The sequence below is a fragment of the Lipotes vexillifer genome, unplaced genomic scaffold (assembly GCF_000442215.2).
Source record: "Lipotes vexillifer unplaced genomic scaffold, Lipotes_vexillifer_v1.1 scaffold496, whole genome shotgun sequence".
Lineage (NCBI taxonomy): Eukaryota > Metazoa > Chordata > Mammalia > Artiodactyla > Lipotidae > Lipotes > Lipotes vexillifer.
This window is the reverse complement of record NW_006786690.1, coordinates 3,953,947-3,975,520: the sequence shown is the minus strand read 5'-3', so window position 1 is coordinate 3,975,520 and position 21,574 is coordinate 3,953,947. Positions and strand designations below refer to the sequence as shown.

General features: G+C 38.0%; 1 protein-coding gene across 7 annotated transcripts in view; it reads right to left on the bottom strand.

The window, feature by feature from the left end:
- HNRNPR (heterogeneous nuclear ribonucleoprotein R) overlaps positions 1-21,574 on the bottom strand; it is a 35,627-nt gene that overhangs the window by 8,892 nt on the left and 5,161 nt on the right. For 2 of the 7 annotated variants that reach the window (XM_007459185.1, XM_007459188.1), the window contains 6 exons: positions 20,839-20,957; positions 20,188-20,295; positions 17,474-17,587; positions 4,547-4,723; positions 2,830-2,965; positions 1,181-1,386 (listed from right to left, as the gene is read on the bottom strand). In XM_007459185.1, the coding sequence (XP_007459247.1) occupies positions 1,181-1,386; positions 2,830-2,965; positions 4,547-4,723; positions 17,474-17,587; positions 20,188-20,295; positions 20,839-20,957 (860 nt within the window). Of the gene's footprint in view, positions 1-1,180; positions 1,398-2,829; positions 2,966-4,546; positions 4,724-17,473; positions 17,588-20,187; positions 20,296-20,838; positions 20,958-21,574 lie in introns of all 7 variants that reach the window. The other 5 variants (XM_007459191.1, XM_007459186.1, XM_007459189.1 and 2 more) reach the window with 3 other exon arrangements.

The window sequence follows — 21,574 nt, the reverse complement described above, 5'->3', positions numbered from 1 at the left end:
CTCTGGAATAAAAAGCTTGAGGGAAAGACTTCTCAGTCCAGAATAATCCAACCACTCATTTATCACCATCCATAGAGTTGCTGCCTCCGAAAAGGAAAGAGACATACACCAAAACACTCGAAAACTCACTAAAAGCAGCAGAGATGCAATTTCAGATGTGTCCCTTCAACCCCAGGAGTCTCCCAGAGGAAAGCCTAAGAACCAGAACCCCTGGAACCATCCTTTACCAGGCAGAGATCCTGGCAATGCAAGTACAGGACTTAGGAGGAAAATGAGGGACCACTACAGGACTTGTCATGCATATTTTGCCACTACGGTATAACAGCAAACATGATAACCCTTTGCCTGTCTTCATGGAGACAATACTCTAAGGGAGCTTGATCATTAAAAAAGAAAAGCTTTAAAAAAAGAAAAACGGGGCTTCCCTGGTGGCGCAGTGGTTGAGAATCTGCCTGCTAATGCGAGGGACACGGGTTCGAGCCCTGGTCTGGGAGGATCCCGCGTGCCGCGGAGCAACTAGGCCCGTGAGCCACAACTACTGAGCCTGGGCGTCTGGAGCCTGTGCTCCACAACAAGCGAGGCCGCGATAGTGAGAGGCCCGCGCACCGCGATGAAGAGTGGCCCCTGCTTGCCACAACTGGAGAAAGCCCTCGCACAGAAATGAAGACCCAACACAGCCATAAATTAATTAATTAATTAATTAATTAATTAATTAATTAAATAAAAAATGAAGGCAGTTTAAAAAAAAAAGAAAAAGGAAAGTAAACTATAAATCTCAATAAAATATAATTCATGGCCATGTAATAAAAGTCACAGTAATGGTCAATGAAGATTATAATTCATAATCACCAGAACATTACTTCTCTCTTTAATCAGTAAGACCTTGTCTTTTTTCTTTTCTTAACTTTTTTATCTTTGTATCTCTCATAGTGCCTAGCACTAAACAAACACTTAATTGAAGGGATTTCATTTCAGTTCCTTTTACACATTTAATCTGCAGAAAAAGGAATGGTTAATGGAAATTGCTGGATACCAAGACAGACTGTTAAATTTGGTGTCTAAATAGTTAAGATCAAGGGCTACAATTTGTATTTACTGTAAAATTTGAAATATTCGAGCATTATTCTTAGTACAAAATTTAAATGACAACCGCACCCCCAACCCAAGCAATTGCATTTACCTTAGCCATGACTTCTGGATCTGGTTCTTCCACAGGGTCAGCCCATTCAACTGTAACTACATTTCCCCATACTTTTACTTTTCCACTCATCAGCCGGCGTCTGGCTTGTGCTGCTGACTTGTGATCCTCATACTCAAGGAAGCAGAACCCCCGATTCTTCTTTTTGTCATCGGGTTGATGATAGAGAATAACGTCCACCAAACCCTCTGTTAAACCAACAGCCAGATATATAAGCCAAAAGCATCCACCACACATTTAGCGATCAGGCAGACCTAAATCCACTTGCCGAAGAGCAAAAAATAACTGAAGAAGCCTCAAAATGATTTGCTAATTACCTAGTAAACAATTAAATCAGCGTTATTAGATATGGAGCTAGGGATCGTATTTTATGTTCCCTTTTAATTTTAGGGATCCTGAAGGTACAGCCATAAACAAGTCCAACTACTGTATTCTGACATACAAGAATGTTTTAGAGTGTTTGACATAATGTGAGCTTAAAATTTATGAAAATACTACCAAGGAACTTAAAAACCAAATTATAATATAAATCCAAGAGAACATTCAACAACTAATCATGACCAAAAATCATCCTTGAATCTAACTTTTTAAAAGTTACTATTTTTACCAAGAATAAAAGTAACTGCTTAAAACCGGTGTACCTCTGGTCTTAGTCCTGTACCCTCATCTTTCCATATATGTTCTTTCTAGGTGGTCCCTACTTTTAAATACCATCCATATCCTTAAGAGTGCTTAGATTTTACTCCCAGCAGCAAGATCCAGAATGTGATTTGGATGTGGGAGAGCTGAAGTGAAGGACCAGAGATGAGGCAGTCATAAAACTAGGAGGTTACAGCATTGGATGGTTCATCCACATAGATGTTAAAAGTACTAACAATAAGTCAACTTCGGGCAGAAGAGAAAGACTGTGAACCAGAAAAAATCTTCAATTAATGCAAGACTGAAACCAGAAGAGCAACAGGTGACAGTTTGAAGGAGGGAGAAAGGATTGTTTATCTGTAGTATATGTCTGGATGACAAAAATGTAAAGAAATAATGGTTTTTATATGGGATGGAGAAGTAATGGTCTAAAAGTGTTTTTTTAATGCAGCTATCATTAGTGGATCTCCATTAGCATTTAAAACAATGAAATGGAATAGGAAATGTCAGACTAAATCATATTCAGTAAGCAAAAATATAATTTTGTTAAATTGTTTAAGTTATATATAAATGTATATAAATCTGTGATATAAAATGTTCTTTTCAATCACTTCCATGGATTTAAAATTGGAAATCTGGAAAAATCTGATCTAGACAAGGTAAAAGGAAGGAGGAGGATTAAGAACTCTCATCCCCTTAGCCCTAAAGCACACTGAATGTCAAGGGGGAAAAGCCTTCCTTCACTTGAGGGCTATAGGGCAAAGACTATGTCAAAAGCTCGGGTTCAATTAAGGCAAAGTAAAGAGGACATTCCAAGAAATTGAGGCTACGAGGAAGCTGCTTAGTCCAAACCACTAAAAAGAAGAAAGGAGGCAATTTAGACACTGAATAGACATGTGAATTCTTAGATTAAGATACACCTCATTTTTTTGTACCTATAAATAGTACCACAGATTTCCCAAAACTAATTTCTAAATACATTTTTGTTTTACCTGTGACTTTACTGAATTCTTCCAGAATGTTTTCTTTAGTCTTATTCTTCGGAATTGATCCAACAAAAAGCCTGTTGTTTGCCACAGAAATGCACACTCCAAGGTGTTTACCAGGGCGAATTTCATAGCTGTCACACTGAAAGGAAGAAAAGAACCAGACACCCCACAACCACCCCAAACTCAGAACAACTGATCTCAAGCTAAAAAACTGACAATTTAAGGTCAAATACTCCCTGCCTCATGAACTCACCGAGTTCCCTCATGCTTGTCGTAACATAAAATGTGTATTTTTAAACCTGTTACAGCCTCTCGTTTTAGTTTTAACCTTCACTGCTATTCACTTTATCTTTAAAAAGATCTGATCTCATACTTCAGTATTATCTATCTGAAGATTTTCTCCCAGAGAATTTCAGAAAAAATACCTGAGACTGATCATTCATCTGCCCTTGGAGATGAAATTAGATATAGATAAGCCACAGGCAAAATAACAATATATAAAGAATACCAGCTATGTTTAGTCAATGTAAAGAAATTTAGGAGAATTTCACATTTTACATAAAACACAGAATTCCAACATCTGAAACTACATGTCGAACACAATACTTATAAAATTATATGAAATGATAGGAATAAAAAATGTTTCATTTAAATGGCTATGGTGATGATTTCCTTGATAAACTTTAGCTTTTTAACGGCTTAACGTTACTTACCTATTAGTTTACTAAAAGATATGTAATTTTTTTTAAAAAATCGTCCATATGTTGTCAGAAACAAGGAAATAAAGCTTTGAAAACTTCTCGGTACTGAATAAACAAACTGGAAGGAAAAGTCCGTAAAAAAACTAAAATCTGGGTCAAGCTACAAGTAAAACTAATTTTGAGGCAACTAATAAAACCAAAAGCCTTGGTGAAAGAGGTTACTATTCTAGAAGAACTAGAACTAGACTAAGTGAGGCCTTTAGCTGTCTGGCAAGAGTATGCCAAGGAACAACGATACTGCTATTTTGGGTTACTGAGAGTATTGTATCTTAACAGAATAGGAGTAACGATATACTTAATTGGCGTAACTGTTAATACTACTACTACTACTACTCTGGAATAAGTACAAAGGGTAAAAGGCCCTACAGAAAGGAAATTACTAGATTGGTAATAAAACAGTAGAAAAAGAGAGAAAGATTAAAGACAGAACTGGAGGGCTTGGAAACAAAAAGATAGGGAAGAACAAGAATATACTTAGAAAATAAACTGTATGATTAGGCTATGACAAAAACAAAAGAGATTCACAGCCATTTCCTGAATTGTGTCCTAAAAGTCACTGTTGCCCAGTTATGTTCCCGAGAACCCATCCCAGACTTCATCACACTTTAAGAATAAACCCTAACGTTTAACAGCAAGAATTGACATTTTTGTCTAAGATCAAAAGAGAGACCTGCAGAAGCCAAATATTCAATGAAACTTTAGATACTAATCACTCTTATAAATAACTTCTTAGAATTATGGGAGACTTTCTCTAACACCTTATTTCTTGGGTACTTTCATTTCTTTTTTACTTTCATAATCAGAAAAAAATAGCCAACGGTCACATACCAACTCAGTCAATATAAAAACTTTCAAAGCAAAAACTAAAGAAAGTGAAACAATGTTAACTGCATATGTTTTTAATTGAGGTATTTCTCTCAAATGACTTGCTAGACAGTGGGCATTTGCTTATCACATACCAGTTTAACAGCTTCCTGTGCAGCTTCCTTTCCACAGAAGGTGATAAATGCATACCCTCTGTTCTGACCAGACAGTGGATCCATCATAAGACGTAGATCCCAAATGGGACCAGCCTTTTCAAAAAGGGGCACCAACTCATCCTCATATAAATCTCTTGGTATTTTACCTACAAAGACCTGAAATAAAACCTCTGTGTTAGAATCCCAATGTAAGCATTTGATTTTAGAGCCACAAAGCCTAGTTGCCTTTTTTTTAAGGGGTGGGAACAGGAAGATGGTTAAGGAAAAATGGGGACAATTTGAATCTTGCAAAGCTAACCTTAGTTTTTATTATAATGACTTTCAGGGCATCAACATAGAACAATATTCTATATTGAAAAATGGAATATGATTAATAAAAGTGTGCAAGATTTGTAGTAACAACTCTAAATTTTGAATTTTTATAATGTGTCTTTTTCTCACAAAAAAACAGAATAAAAGGCATGTATAAATCTTCATGGAAATACCTCTGCATTTTTATAAAAACAATAATTGAACAAAAAGATTGATGAGGTCTTCCTCATATTTTCTCAACTCCAAATTCTTTACTACTTAGAACTCCAGTGCTGGGACTTCCCTGGTGGTCCAGTGGTTAAGACTTGGTCCTTCCAATGCAGGGGGCGCGGGTTCAATCCCTGGTCAGGGAACTAAGATCCCACATGCTGCGTGGCTTAAAAAAAAAAACTCCAGTGCTTCAATCTATCCCTTTCTCTATCAGGATATTACATTTTAAGTAAGTATGAAAAAAAATTTTCAACATTTGAAGATTTTGTGTGCTTAGAATTATATAGTAAGTAGGATTAAGTTATATAAGAATGATAAATTAGAATTAAAGAATCAGAAACCCTCTCAGTATTTAATATCAGACTACAATTTTCTTCAAATTTCCAACATGTCAGCAACACTGAAAATAATCTTTTATGTTAAAACATTTGCAATCCACACACAAAGTCTTAAAGAGTATATTAGTGTTTGCATGAGATGAATTTTCTAGTGAAACTCATCTACATCAACATTTCATATTCTGAAATGACCTGATTAATGAAGTAATAATAATAGCAATCCAAAAGATGCCAATATTATTACTGGAGATTAAGTTTCTGGTGTTGAGCTCTACTACAGTTGTGCTATCTTAAGACAATCCTTTTCAAAATAATCAGATTCACCTTCACTGCTACCTGGTAAAACTTGAGGTCTTCTTCTAAATCTCTAGCACAATTCTCACACGACAGCTCTTCTCATTTGTCTACCTCCTTAAAGTCTCCAATCCTCGTTCACTAAACCTCATTCTAAGGAGATCACCTGAAAAGCCATTGGTTTCCTAACATTCTTTCCTCTCAGTCTTAAAAACCTTTCTCAACATCTATTTTCACTTCTTTCCTTCATACCTCAAAAATTTACCTCCTTTCCCAAAAAAGGTTAGCTCCTTAACCCTAATAAATAAGCCCATTTCTTCTCACTACCTTCTTCTGGAAATAATCGAAAATCTTCATCTCTTCAACTGTCCTATTTTGCTCAGTGCATTCTCTCCTTCCCAGTGGTTCCTCCGCCTTCAAACGTGCCAAATCTCCCATAACGAAACAAAATACAAACAAAAAAACCCTTTTTTAGCCTGTATCTTTCCTTTCACTTTTAAATGCTTTGAACACGTGGCCCATATCTGTTTCATTTCACTCATGCAGTTATTCTTTTCAACACATCTACTGTATGCTTAGTACTGTGCAGCTACGAGAAGTATAAATAAGGCATCAGGCATCATCTGAGTGACATCCCTACAGAACCATCTTTCTAATAAAAGCTCACTCTGAAAAGTACTTGCATCTACACTCTCTTTTAACTCTCTAAAAATTGGCTTCTTCTTCTATCACTAAACTGTATGCCCTAACGTCACTAATGGACTTCTAAGGACCAAATTCAGAGGTCTTTCCTTCCTCAGTCTCATCATCCTTGCCTTCTCAACAACCATTAACACTGGTGATGTTATCTTCTGAAAATTGTCTTCCCTTAAGCTTTCAGAATCCTCCACTAATCTGGTCTTAATCTTTAACTACTCCTCTATCCTTTCCATGGTGATTCGTCTATCCATCTAATAATAATCTGCATGTTTCCCAAAGTTATGGCCCTATTTCCCATAATTCACTGTATTTTCTTCACTCGTAAGGATCATATCCATCCCCAAAGGCTACAACTCTACAGTCATCTCCCAATACACCCCAAGACCTAATTCTAGATCTCCAAGTACCTATTAAATATTTCCTCTGATAGTCCTGATTTTACCCCAAATCATCAGTAAGTTCAGCAACGCCAATTTCTGTTTTTTGATTATAAATGTATGTATAGATAAGAATGACTATGTATCAGAATATTAAAAGTTGTTATCAATGCATGAAAAAAACTACTCTAATTTTATTCTCATTATATTTTCTAAATATTTTACAATAAAGGTATAATATATTTGTAACAAACGTTTCCTTTATCCAAAAATCAAAGTGACTAAAACCCACCCTTGTCAGTCGGCTCCTCTGATTTTCCCCACATTTCTCTTGGGAGAACGTAATTTCTGCTCCCCCCCTCTACCCCAAGATGACTGAGAAAATAATACTCTCATAAATAAAAACCTCAGATATTTTTAATCCCTCACATTCCCATCCATATCCAATTTATTTTTTAAATATAAGCTGAAGTTGCTCCAATGTATAATGCTACCCTATACAGATAACTGGCTCCCTTCCTATTCAGAGAACTTGTCCAGACCTTTCACGAGACGTGGACTCATAAGCCATGCATTTTTCTACATTCTAGAGATAAGAGTGAACACCACAGACAGGTCTAGGCATTAATGAAGCTTATATTCTACTGAAAGACAAAAAATTTTTTTAAAGATAAACAATATGATTTCAGGAGGTGTTAAAGGCTAAGTAAAATAAAAGCAAAGGGACTTCCCTGGTGGTGCAGTGGTTAAGAATCTGCCTGCCAATGCAGGGGACATGGGCTCGAGCCCTGGTCCGGGAAGATCCCACATGCCACGGAGCAACTAAGCCCGTGCACCACAACTACTGAGCCCGCATGCCACAACTACTGAAGCCCACGCGCCTTGAGCCCACGCTCCACTACAAGAGAAGCCACCACAATGAGAAGCCTGCACACCGCAATGAAGAGCAGCCCCCACCCGCCAAAACTAGAGAAAGCCCACACACAGCAATGAAGACCCAACGCAGCCAAAAATAAATAAAATAAATTTATTTTTTAAAAATTTAAAAAATAAAAGCAAAGAAAAGGGGGACTTCCCTGGTGGTCCAGCGGCTAAGACTCCATATTCCCAATGCAGGGGGCCCGGGTTCGATCCCTGGTCAGGGAACTAGATCTCACATGCATGTAGCAACTAAGAGTTTGCATGCCACAAGTAAAAGATCCCACATGCCGCAACTAAAAAAAAAAAAGAAGGTCCTGTGAGCCTCAACTAAGACCTGGCGCAGCCAAATAAACAAATATTTTTTTTTAAAAGCAAAGAAAAGGGATAAAGGAAGAAGAGGCTGTATTTTAATAGAAGGGCCTCCCTGAAAAGGTGAATTTGAACTGAGACCTAAGAGAGAAAATTAAGTAAAAATCTGAGGAAAGAGCATTCTAAGGTGATGGAACAAGTACAAAAAGATGGGGAGTACAACTGACATATCTGAAGAACAGCAAACAGGCCAGTGATTAAAATAAAAGATCTGAGACTTCCCTGGTGGCGCACTGGGTAAGACTCTGCGCTCCCAATGCAGGGGGTCCAGGTTTGATCCCTGGTCAGGGAACTAGATCCCACATGCATGCCGCAACTAAGAGTTTGCATGCCACACCTAAGAGTTTGCATGCCACACCTAAGGAGGCCACCAGCTGCAACTAAGACCTGGTGCAACCAAATAAATAAATACTTATTTATTTTTAAAAATTAAAATAAAATAAAATGTCCACACAGGAGACAGTGATGGGGAAGAGAGAACAAGAGCCAGATTAAGTTAAACCATGGTTAGAAGTTTGAGTTTTATTTCTTAGGAAGACAGAGGATTTGAGCAGACAAATAACTGGGTATTACTTATGTTCTAAAAGGAATATTCTGGGGCCTGCCTCGTGGCACAGTGGTTAAGAACTCGCCTGCTAATGCAGGGGACATGGGTTCGAGCCCTGGTCAGGGAAGATCCCACATGCCGAGAAGCAACAAAGCCTGTGCACCACAACTACTGAGCCTGCGCTCTAGAGCCCGCGAGCCACAACTACTGAAGCCCGCGCACCTAGAGCCCGTGCTCCACAGCAGGAGAAGCCACCGCAGTGAGAAGCCCACGCACTGCAACGAAGAGTAGCCCCCATTCGCCACAACTAGAGAAAAGCCCACGCACAGCAACCAAGACCCAACGCAGCCAAAAATAAAATTAATTTTAAAAAAAGAAAAAGAAAAAAAAGGAATATTCTGGCAGCTGGATAGAAAGTGGACTGTATGGAAAAACAGGCTGACCAGTCAGCTTAATACGGCAAGGGATGATGGTGGCTTGGTGTAGTAGGGTGATAGCTTAAAGGTAGGGAGAATTTGAGAAACAGTGAGTTTTTAGTTATGTGGGATTCAAATCTACATTTTATTTACCTTGAGCAAGTTTCTCAATCAGTGAGTCTCAAGATCCTTATCTGGGAATAACATTAGCAAGAGGGTTCAATTTCCATGTGAGCAGAGAGCCCACATCTTGATCCTCATTTTATTCCCAGCACTGAACACAGTGCCAGGGACACAACAGCTGCTCATCTTTGAATGAATATATGAATGAACATCTACCTCATACTGTAACTTACGCACTAGATCCCGTCCTTTCTTTCTTACTCAAGGACACTTGGTCCGGCAACAATTTTACCATCAATTTCCCCCTTTATACATGGATCATTCCTATCAGCACATAGTATGTTATAATTTCTCCCTTAAAATTTAAATTAAAATAAAAAATAGGGGCTTCCCTGGTGGCGCAGTGGTTGAGTCCACCTGCCGATGCAGGGGACACAGGTTCATGCCCCGGTCCGGGAAGATCCCACATGCCGCGGAGCAGCTAGGCCCGTGAGCCATGGCCGCTGAGCCTGCGTGTCCGGAGCCTGTGCTCCGCAACGGGAGAGGCCACAACAGTGAGAGGCCCGTGTACCGCAAAAAAAATAAGTAAATAAAAAATAAAGAATATATCTTGATTATAACACCGTCTAGCTATTGCCCTGTTTCTCTGCTACCCTTTGTAGCAAAACTGCTCAAAAGAGCCATATATACTTGCTGCCTCAAATTTCTCATCTCCTTGGTCTCTTGAATCTTCTCCAAATCTGGCTTTTACCACCATTCCAATCAAAGTCATTAATGCCATCAATGCTGTCACAATCAAATGTCAATTCTTAGTCCTCATCTTACTTGGGAAGTTTAATATAATTCACCATTCTTCCTTCTATGAAAACTTTCTTCACTTGACTTCTGGGACACCCCACTCCTGGTTTTTCTTACCTCATTGGCTCTTTCTTCTCAGTCCCCTTTGCTAGTTGCTCCTTGTCTCCCCAAACTCTAAATGTTGAAGGGCTGCAGGAATCAGATCTTAGACCTTTTCTCTAGCTACACACACTTCCTTGGTGACACAACCAAACTCATGTTTTTTTTTTTTATGTTGGGGGTAGGAGTTTTTATTAATTTATTTATTTTTGCTGTGTTGGGTCTTCGTTTCTGTGTGAGGGCTATCTCTAGTTGTGGCAAGTGGGGCCCACTCTTCATCGCAGTGTGCGGGCCTCTCACTATCGCAGCCTCTCTTGTTGTGGAGCACAGGGTCCAGACACACAGGCTCAGCAGTTGTAGCTCACGGGCCTAGTTGCTCCGCGGCACGTGGGATCCTCCCAGACCAGGGCTCAAACCCGTGTCCCCTGCATTAGCAGGCAGATTCTCAACCACTGCGCCACCAGGGAAGCCCAAACTCATGGTTTTAAAATACCATCTAGAGACTTCCCTGGTGGTCCAGTGGTTAAGAATCCGCCTTCCAATGCAGGGGATGCAGGCTCGATCCCTGGTCGGGGAACTAAGATCCCACATGCCGCAGGGCAACTAAGCCCGTGCTGCAACTACTGAGCCCGCACACTCTAGAGCCTGTGTGCCACAACCAGAGAGCCTGCGTGCCGGAATTACAGAGCCCACACACTCTGGCGCCTGCATGCCACAACTAGAGAGAAGCCTGCACACCACAACTAAGACCCAAGGCAGCCAAAAATAAATAAATAAATAAATAAATATATATATATATATATATATTTAAATCCATCTAGATGCTTATGCCTCCCACATTTATAATCTCCAGCCAGAATTCTCCTATGAACTCCATGATATAAGCAACTGCTCACTCAACAGCTCCATCTGGATGTCTAAGAGACATCTAACCCATAACATGTCCAGAACTGAACTACTATCTTTCAATCCCGCTAATTTGCTCTTCTCTATAGCCTTCCTCATTTCAACAAATGGCAATTCCATCCTTCTAGCCGCTCAGGTCATGAGTCTTAAAGTCATCTTTGGTTCCTTTCTCTCATATCTCCATATCCAACTCATCAATAAATCCTGTTAGATATGCTTTCAAATTATCCAGAATCTGACCACTTCTCACTAGCTTCAGCCATATCACCCTACAACATTATCAACTCTATAAATCAGCATTCATTAACAGGGCACAGCACTTAAAAAAAAAAAAAAAAAAGCTACTGCTAAAAGGTATACTGAAACAAAAGATACACAAGAGTAATTGGTATTAATTTTGAAATGTATTTTTTGGTGTGGCTAGGTTCTCTGGCCACACTAGGCCTAGCCTGGTTTGAATATTTTTAAATTTGAGAATATCTGTATTTGAGTATTTTAAAACTGTTCTGGGAAGAAAATTCTGCTTTACATTGTTTCTATTAACATAACGCAGTTGTGCTTCATAATTACATCATTCACCATCCATATTTTCTCCCTACCCATTACAAATACAGGCAAAAGCAAAGAAAGCACATGCAGTGGCACTATGAAAATACAGTTGAGGGGCTTCCCTGGTGGCGCAGTGGTTAAGAATCTGCCTCCCAATGCAGGAGACACGGGTTCGAGCCCTAGTCCAGGAAGATCCCACGTGCCGCGGAGCAACTAAACCAGTGCGCCACAACTACTGAGCCTGCGCTCTAGATCCCGTGAGCTACAACTACTGAAGCCCGCGTGCCTAGAGCCCATGCTCCGCAACAAGAGAAGCCACCGCAATGAGAAGCCCACGCACTGCAACAAAGATTAGCCCCCGCTCACCCCAACTAGGGAAAGCCCGCAGGCAGCAACAAAGACCCAACGCAGCCAAAAATAAATTAAAAAAAAAAAAATAGTTGAACACACCTAAGTGAGGAAGCTAAGTGTCAGATTATTATACTTCTTTCATAACACATGTCTATATTTTTAGAACCATTCAGGTTTGCTTCATTAAGCATATCTAAAATGAAAAAAATCTGTATTTTCAGGAAAAGCAATTTAATGATTACCTTACAGAAAGAATTCGTAACAGCAAGCTCCTCATACTCTAAATTATCATTTGAATGTTAGAAGCCCAACTTACAACTTTTCCATAAGAATACTGTTCTACTTTAAAAGAAACATCAGGGAACCCCCTGGTGGTCCAGTGGTTAGGACTCCATGCTTTTACTGCAGGGGGCATGGGTTTGATCCCTGGTCGGGGAACTAAGATCCCACATGGCCCGAGGCACGGCCAAAACAAAAAAAAATAAAATTAAAAATATAAATAAAAGAAACATCCACAAACCTATGGTTAACAAAGTGCCCAATATTATAATCACTGAGGTCCATGAAGAAACATGCCAAAAATACTGATTTGTTTGAGAAATAGGAGATGGTCTCATTTCAAGATCAATTTAACTTAGGACATTAAAAGAACTTAAAAAGGCTGAAAATAAATAGTATTCAAAAACTAAGATCACTCTTTTTAAAGTTTTTAAGCTCAATTTTTAATTAACTAAAATGCAACATAAATGTTTTCCTTTTATTACTTGTTGAGTCATTCTGGCTCCATATGAGCTGTTCAGAGTAACCACTCAATCATGTGCAGGTTAATCCTCCCCCTCCAGGACCAACAGAATCTAGTGAATACCCTAACAACAGTTCTTCCTTTACTCACGAGGCATTAAGGCTTTGAAAGTTTTGGCTGTCTATCATCTATCCACTCATTACTTCAACAGTAATAGAGGAAGCCCTCTGAGACTCTGGAAGGAATCAACAGAAGTAACCAGACAGCTCAACAGTGTCTTTTTTTTTCTTTTTTCTTTTTTTTTGGGGGGGGGCTGTGTAGGGTCCTAGTTGTAGCACGCAGGGAGTCTTCGTTGACGGGTACGGGATCTTTCGTTGCGGTGCGCGCTCTTTGTTGTGGCACACAGGCTCCAGGGTGCGTGGACTCTGTAGTTTGCGGCACTCGGGCTCTGTAGCTGAGGCGTGGGGCTCAGTTGCCCCACTGCATGTGGGATCTTAGTTCCCCAAAAAGGGATCGAACCCGCGTCCCCTGCATTGGAAGGCGGATTCTTTATCACTGGACCACCAGAGAAGTCCCTCAACAGTGTCTTTTGATTATCTACTAGGGTTGTTCCATTATCCAGCTCCTATTCACTATTCTGCAAACACAGCAGCTTTTCTTTATATGTAATTCAAGTCAGATGCTACAAAGTCATATACTTACAGGTCTGTTAAATACACTGGTTCTTTAACACTTCAACTAGCTAATACACCAAAGAGTTACATCCCAATCTACCATTTCCTTTGAATTCCTCCACAGATCATCAGTGCTATGCTCTTTAAACGAGAGTTTATTACATAGACATGATCTCCATAGAGATTACATTTATCAATGGAAACAAATTAAAACAGTGTTACAATACCAGCTGAAGAATACAAAGATACTGTGACACATGGTAACTAGACTTATCATGGTAATCATTTTGAAACTACAGAAATATCAAATTACTGTGTTGTGCACCTGGAACTAACATAGTGTTGAAAGACAACTATACTTCAAAAACAAACAAACTCATAGAAAAAGAGATTAATCTGTGGTTACCAGAGGCGGGGTTGAGGAGAGGATGAACTAGATGAAGGTAGTCAAAAGGTACAAACTTCCAGTTATAAGTACTCGGGATATAATGTACAACATAATATAATTAGCACGGCTGTATGTTATATAAGATAGTTGCTAAGAGAGTAAATCCTAAGAGTTCTCATCACAAGGAAAAATCATTACTTTTTTCTATTTCTTTAATTTTATGAAATGATGGACACCCACTAAACTTAGTGTGGTCATCATTTCATGATGTATGTGAAACCATTATGCTGTACATCTTAAGTTTATATAGTGCTGTATGTCAAGTATTTCTCAATAAAACTGGAAGAAAAAGGAAAAAAAGGATACTATACTATACAAAAGGGGAAAAAAAGGATACAAAGATACTATAACCAGACTAAGTCTGAGAGCCAAGGCACACTAAAAAAAAAAAACGCAGTTCAAAATTGGTACTTATCATTCTTGTGTATTTCTCATCTCAAGGTCAATGCTTAGCAACTATGTCCATTAATGAGTACTCACTTATAGGGTTAATTTACAGTAGATTTTTATTTATTTATTTATGGCTGCATTGGGTCTTCGTTGCTGTGCTTGGGCTTTCTTTAGTTGTAGTAAGCAGGGGCTACTCTTTGTTGCAGTGTGCGGGCTTATTGTGGTGGTTTCTCTTGCTGTGGAACACGGGCTCTAGGCACGTGGGCTTCAGTAGTTGTGGCTCTTGGGTTCTAGAGTTGCTCCACGGCATGTGGAATCTTCCCGGACCAGGGCTTGAACCTGTGTCCCCTGCACTAGCAGGCAGATTCTTAACCAATGCACCACCAGGGAAGCCCTTTACAGTAGATTTTATCCAAAGATAAAACCTCGTAGTCTTCTCATAGCTTAATTTTAATAATGTCAGTCTCATGTACTGACCCTAATTTCAACTTCCTCAGTCAAGAGCTAATAATAATTTTGGGGGACTTCCCTGGTGGTCCGGTAGTTAAGAATCCGCCTTCCAATGCAGGGGACGTGGGTTAGATACCTGGTTGGGAAACTAAGATCTCACATGCTGTGGAGCAACTAAGCCCGCACGCCTCAACTAGAGAGCCCAAGTGCCGCAAACTACAGAGTCCACACACCCTGGAGCCCGCTCACCACAACTAGAGCCAGAAAACCCACACGCCACAACTAGAGAGAAGCCCGCGCACTGCAACGAAGAGCCCGAGTGCCACAACGAAGACCCGATACAGCCAAAAATAAAAATAAATAAATAAAATAAAACATTAAAGGAAAGAGCTAATAATAATTTTTAGTAACTGTAATGAACCATAAAAGAACAAAACCCAAAAATAAAAATAAATAAATAAAATAAAACATTAAAAGAAAGAGCTAATAATAATTTTTAGTAACTGTAATGAACCATAAAAGAACAAAACCCCAAACCTTAGAGCATCAATATGACACCAATTAAAACCAATTATGTACCAAACCTATCATCAACCCAGTATGTTAAAAACTTTAATTTTCAAAACATACAGGCCAAATCTCATGAAATCTAAACTTAAGGGAGAAATCCAAACTTTTACACTGCACTCTTATTGCAACAAACTGCTTGACAAGAGTGGCTTAGGCTGGTGATCTCATATAGGGATTTTTGCTGCAACCATATCTGCTGTATGTAATGATATCTAACATATAGAAAAACACATCTTTCTGCTAAACAGGGAGTGCAATATAAGAGAATGTATACATATTTTACAATTAGCATACTATTTGTTTCTAATTGGATACTCAAAAGTTCACTTTATTAAATTGTTCAAATACTTCCAGTGAAATCTTAAAGTACTAGCAAACTCCTTCCTTATCTACATAAAGCAAAGATAAAACAAGTTTCCATTAAAGAGCTCATTAATGAAACCAATCTAATAAAAAAAGTTTATTTCTATAATTATGAGATAGATACAACCAACTAATTTTACACCAGGTTATACTCGACATTGTGAAGAACAGAACCATATGACACAAACAATTTTTACTCCTAAGGATTTTATAATTAGTCAAAGAAACAAAACTAAGAAAATGTAGCAATCATTGATAAGGATATCACATGGTACACTACAGATAACTTTTTCAAAATGTATTCTCCTCTTGGAAGTGTTTCAAGCTGCCTCAAGAACAAGAAAAAAGGCAAAGCATCAATGCCATTTTTATTCATTTTATATGAGGGCTTAAGGTAAGGGAAAAAAAAATCCTGATGCCAGGAACAAAATTTAAAACCATTAGAAAAAAATACATATGGTGTAGGAGTCCCTGTAAGAAAGCTGAACTATATTTCCAATACTGTTTAAAAATATATATAAATGTAGGTTTTAAAGGGTCACGACATAAATAGAACATTAAAGATAAAGGATGGTAGAGGGGAATTAATGAGAGGACAAAAGTGAGTGAAAGGCTAAAGATATCATTCACTTGTATACTGTTTCAATGACACTTTCTCCTGTAAGGAATGTAGATGGTTTAGAGTCCCAATCCCAACTCTATTAATAATTATATAGCATTAAGTAATTTACAGTAGTTTTTTGAGACTCAAAACAAACATATGTAGCTGATACAGGTATCACAAAAACCAAAAATGCTTAGAGCCCTTTTAATAATGTTAAATATTAAGAAACAGAACACTAATTGTAATAACGTATAAAAGAAGTTCAGGGAACAAAGACCAATAACTGTAAACATTTACATACAGAGAACATTCTACATACAGAGAACATAATTAGAATTAGCTCTGATATACATCTAAAGTGTTATGTTAAATGGTGATGTCTTTATTTATCGATTCACAAACCAGAAATAATAATCTTTGCTTCTGGCTACCTGAAAAGTTAAGTTTCAGCTTTTAGAAGGGTGCCATTGACAACGTTTGAGTAAAGTTTTAAGATTTCTTAGAATTCTAATATAAGTAGGAGATACATAACAATACCACCTAAATATTTTAACTGACATCGTCACCTAAGGAAGCTACTGCCATCACTTTGTTTTAAAGAAAATCCTGTAAGATTATCATTTAACCTAGTTTAAATTTTAAGTTACGAAGTCAGGATTACAGTACTCAAAGAAAAAAACCATAACCAATTATTTGTCAAATACTGTGTGCCTACTATACTCCTGGCACTATGCTAGGCACTAAATAGACACCAAACAGAAAAGGTCCATGCAGTAACAGGGCTTACCTTCTGGCACACAGTTTTTTCCATTTAAAGGATTAGAATAGGCTATAGCACAAAGGTATATGAAGAGACCTTCATGAAAACACAGATGGAGGACGGATTCCTTCTTTGTTCAAGTATAGACCAATGTGCTCAACCTTTTATCTGATTCTACATCCTTCCCTTGTGCAACCCACTCCCTTCAATAAGCCTCTCTGTGAACACTGAGTATCTTCTATGTGATGAAGGGGAGGGTCAAGGAGGGAGGACAAGCACCATTCAAAATTCCTGACATAAAACAGAATAAAGCAATTGTTTCTCCTTAATAACCTCACCCCAAGGACCTAAAATGGTGTGTTGTTAGTTGCATAGTTTTAGTAGCCAGTTCCAAAAACTCTACATTCCTTTACAAAGTGTTTGGGTATCTACCAGTCACATGATTATCCCTACTTATGATGGCAGCAAAATACAGATGGATATCCAAAAAAATAATAATAGCTCTTTGAAAAAAATCAATTTTTCCCCCTATCATACAATAGGTAGAATTATTTACAAACTGGAAAGATTTCAGCGAACAGCTGAAGAACACTTACTTCTGTTCCAATTCCAGGTTGCATGCCAGAGTACACACTGTCTGGTGGAGGACCACCATACTTCCTCTGTCCTGTGGTTACATCCAGGGTATAACCAGTCCTCTCAAGCAAGGCCTAAAGATAATTAATTACACATAATTATTTATAGTTGAATATTAAATATCATACACACACAAATCAAAAATATAAATCTTTTCCAAAAGGTACCCTAACATCTTAGGTTACGTATTTTAGTTAGGGGGAAAAAAATCACAAAGTTCACACTGGTTCCTCTCACATGTGTTGACTTTTACTTCTCCTTTCCATACATTTAATGGAAAGAGTTGCAGGCAAGTTAAGTCTCCAAGTACACATCACTTTTTTGTTATGAGAACAGTAAAAAGGGGACAGGATTACTAAAACTTCAACATAAGCTGACCCCAAGCTACCTATTCATACTTATGTACCACAGTATTCCTCATTTTGCACCCCCTCTATGTCAATTAGATTTTTTTCCTTATTTGCTCCCTTTACGTAGCATACTTACATCCAGTGACTCTTTTCAAATGAAATGTTCTCTATCCCCTTTAAAGAACATTGTGGAAATGTTGTATTCCAGTGAGGATGCTGGCATTAAAGGATATCAAAGTGATTTGAGAGTCCGTATCATACTGACAATAATAAATTCATAATACAACTAACAAAGTTCTCTATCCTTAAAAAAAGCAGAAGTCCTAGCTCTTTATGCAACTTCTCTAATTTACTATTTCTCACATCGTCCTACTCTTTCTACTGTACTCAAATAATTTAACCTTTATTTTGTTTTATCCTGTTGTTTTGTACTCCTACTATACCATAAGCTCCATAAAAACCAGACCATTTCTCATACAGCACAGACTCAAAACATCTGGCAATTACCAAATGAATATACTCTCAGGTTTCAAAAAACAAACTATGTTTCCTGATTTCCAACCTTCCTCACATTATATTAGGTATTAAGAGGAATCACAGAAAAGAAGATAATGTCCTTGCCCTTAAGGGTTTGTGTTCATATGAAAGGCCTACAGAACAAAGACACATGGAAAAAAAAGAAATGGAATCTACCTAGAAAGGAGAATTTTACACTTCAGGTTTTTAAAATCACAGCATGTCAGAGCAGCAAGAGACTTTAGACATCACCAAGTTCAATAGTTTTCAAACATATCTCTGGAGGAACCCCGGGATTCCAGTTACCTTAGACTCTCCATTCTCCTACCTTTGACTATTTTAACCACAGAAATACATGTAATATAGAATACACACAAAACTTATTACATATTATACATTACTTGTATAATATGTAACATACACATATTACATATATAATATGCACCTTCTCAAGAGCAAATAGCCAGCTTTAGGAAAATAATACAGATCTATCCAATGAACAGCAATAAGTTTTTAAAAAACAACCATTACAGCAAATAGAGTTTTCATCTCTTAGTTAAAAGATATAAGAATGGGACTGTGCCATTTTACAGATGAGGGAAAAAAGGTACAAAGGAGCTTTATATAAGCTAGTTACATGATAAAAACTATATTATATTTCTTGTCTAAAATGTAAAACTGTACAAACTTAAACATTAAATAAATTAACTATTTCAAACTCAAAAGTCTATCACTGAAGCAAAACATCAATATCCATTTAATTCTTTTACTAAAAGCCCTATATTCACCTTGCAGTTTATCTAAATAATAATAGTAATAATAATAATGGCTCATAGTTACACTGTTCTCGCTACATTCCAGGCATTACTCTAAGCACTTTGCGTATCTTAATTCCTTTAACCTTCACACTTCATGAGGTAGGTACTATTACTGTTCCCAGTTTACAAACAAAGAAACTGAAGTAAATAAAAACTGAGAAGGAGGAAAGCAGTTATTAAAACACCTCTTCAAGGCTTCCCCGATGGCGCAGTGGTTGAGAGTCCGCCTGCCGATGCAGGGGACACGGGTTTGTGCCCCGGTCCGGGAAGATCCCACATGCCACGGAGCGGCTGGGCCCGTGAGCCATGGCTGCTGGGCCTGCACATCTGGATCCTGTGCTCCGCAATGGGAGAGGCCACAGCAGTGAGAGGCCCGCATGCCGGTAAGAAAAAACAAAAACAAAAAACCACGTCTTCAGCAAGAAAAAAGACACAAAATACTTGGAAAGAAACTGAAGAGACATGATTGAATCAATCTAAAAAACTATTATTGGAAGTATCAATAAATATGTCATTCATAGCCAAAAGAACAAGGAATAAGGGAGAGTACGTTTAGGAATTTTCACCAAACATACAATTAAATGTCTGCCCCTAAAATTCTTCTTATGTAATTTTCCCTAAATTATCTCATTTCCAAACACTAGTTTTTCTTTTTCTTTCTTTCTTTTTTTTTTTTTTTACGTGCAATAAAAACTGTTTCTAGGGCTTCCCTGGTGGCGCAGTGGTTGAGAGTCTGCCTGCCGATGCAGGGGACATGGGTTTGTGCCCCCGTCCGGGAAGATCCCACATGCCGTGGAGGGGCTGGGCCCGTGAGCCATGGCCGCTGAGCCTGCGCATCTGGAGCCTGTGCTCCTCAACGGGAGAGGCCACAACAGTGAGAGGCCCGCGTATCGCAAAAAAAAAAAAAAAACTGTTTCTAGGAAACATGAAAAGAAGCATTTGATCTCAATTAAATTTAATTTCACTACAACTATCCAAGTCAAGTTTTACCTTGATCTTTGCTTCATCGGGTCCCTTTGTAGACTCTTGCACCTTGCTCCCCTGTTTCTCCCTTTGCCTGTAGGTCTTCATAACTCCACATAAAAATGCACTTTTGTTCTAGAACAGCCAAGTAATTCAATGAAAAAGAATCACCAGGAATTGATGACGGGTCAAATACATAATTAAATTTAAATTTCAGAAGACCAGAATTTTAACAAAATATTTACTCATTTTGCAGAATATTTGCAGACTGGTTGTTACATGCCAGACTGGAACAGACAGCAGTTAACACACACAAGACCTCCGGGGAGCTTACCTGCTAAACTGGCAAAACAGTCTTCCATTGGTTGATATTTAAATGTATCTGGGCTATTTTGCCAGGTGTCCTGAATCTATTTCTCCCACCAACATTATTTCCCTCCAAGATAATAAAACAGGACCACATAATCCAAAAATATTAAAGGAGTGGGAGACTTTTACTTTATGCTTGTGTTTCTGAAAACTCTCTGCCATGTAGATCATTTTTTCTTTAAGCTAATTTTTTAAAGGAAGCAGAAGTAGTCAGAAACAAAAATACCACTCCTCCACAGGAAAAAAAGTAACAGTAAAATAATTTCAGATCATTAGTTGTTCAAAGACATTTCTGAATAATGACCTTACCTGAACATGTGATAAGTCACTTTCCTTGAACTGCTGTAGTACAGATAGAGCTCCTTCTTCATTAAATTCCCTGAGAGCATCAATGGCTCTTTCATCAAGATCGACATAAGCTACCAATCCTAAAAATTAAATTGAAAAGGGGTAACATTATTGCAACAAAGGGGATAATCTAAACTGTGCTATCAGTGTTTAATCAAGAATTGTTATATTCAATACTATCACTAACTACATTTTCATTTAACTATATGCATATAGGCAGCTATACAAATACTATAAAGGTCAAGAGTACAAATATAAAAACAAAAGATAAAATGTCAACACCTATAAACATAAATTTCAATCCCCATATCCCCCAAAAAACCAAAAAAATCCTAACCCCATTTCCCACTCCCCAAAACGTTTAAGTTCCGGAAGTTAAATCTGATGTACACATTGTACTACAGATTAAGCATTAATATAACAAGATATGTTAGGGTGATAAGAACACACTGTATTTCCCAAGGAGCAACCTTCAAATTACATGCACTGTTGGAGTTATTGCTAACCACACAAGAAGTGGGCAAAAAAAATAAGAGAACCTCTTTTACTAAGTAATTCTTTCCACTCTCCAAAAAGTGTCACAGGCTTTCCCTCCTTAACACCTAAGATAAAATGAAATTCATCTATTTATCTGAACATCTACTTTGCTGCAGTCAGAATGTGGAAAGGCATAATTTTAAACTTTTCTATAAATGCC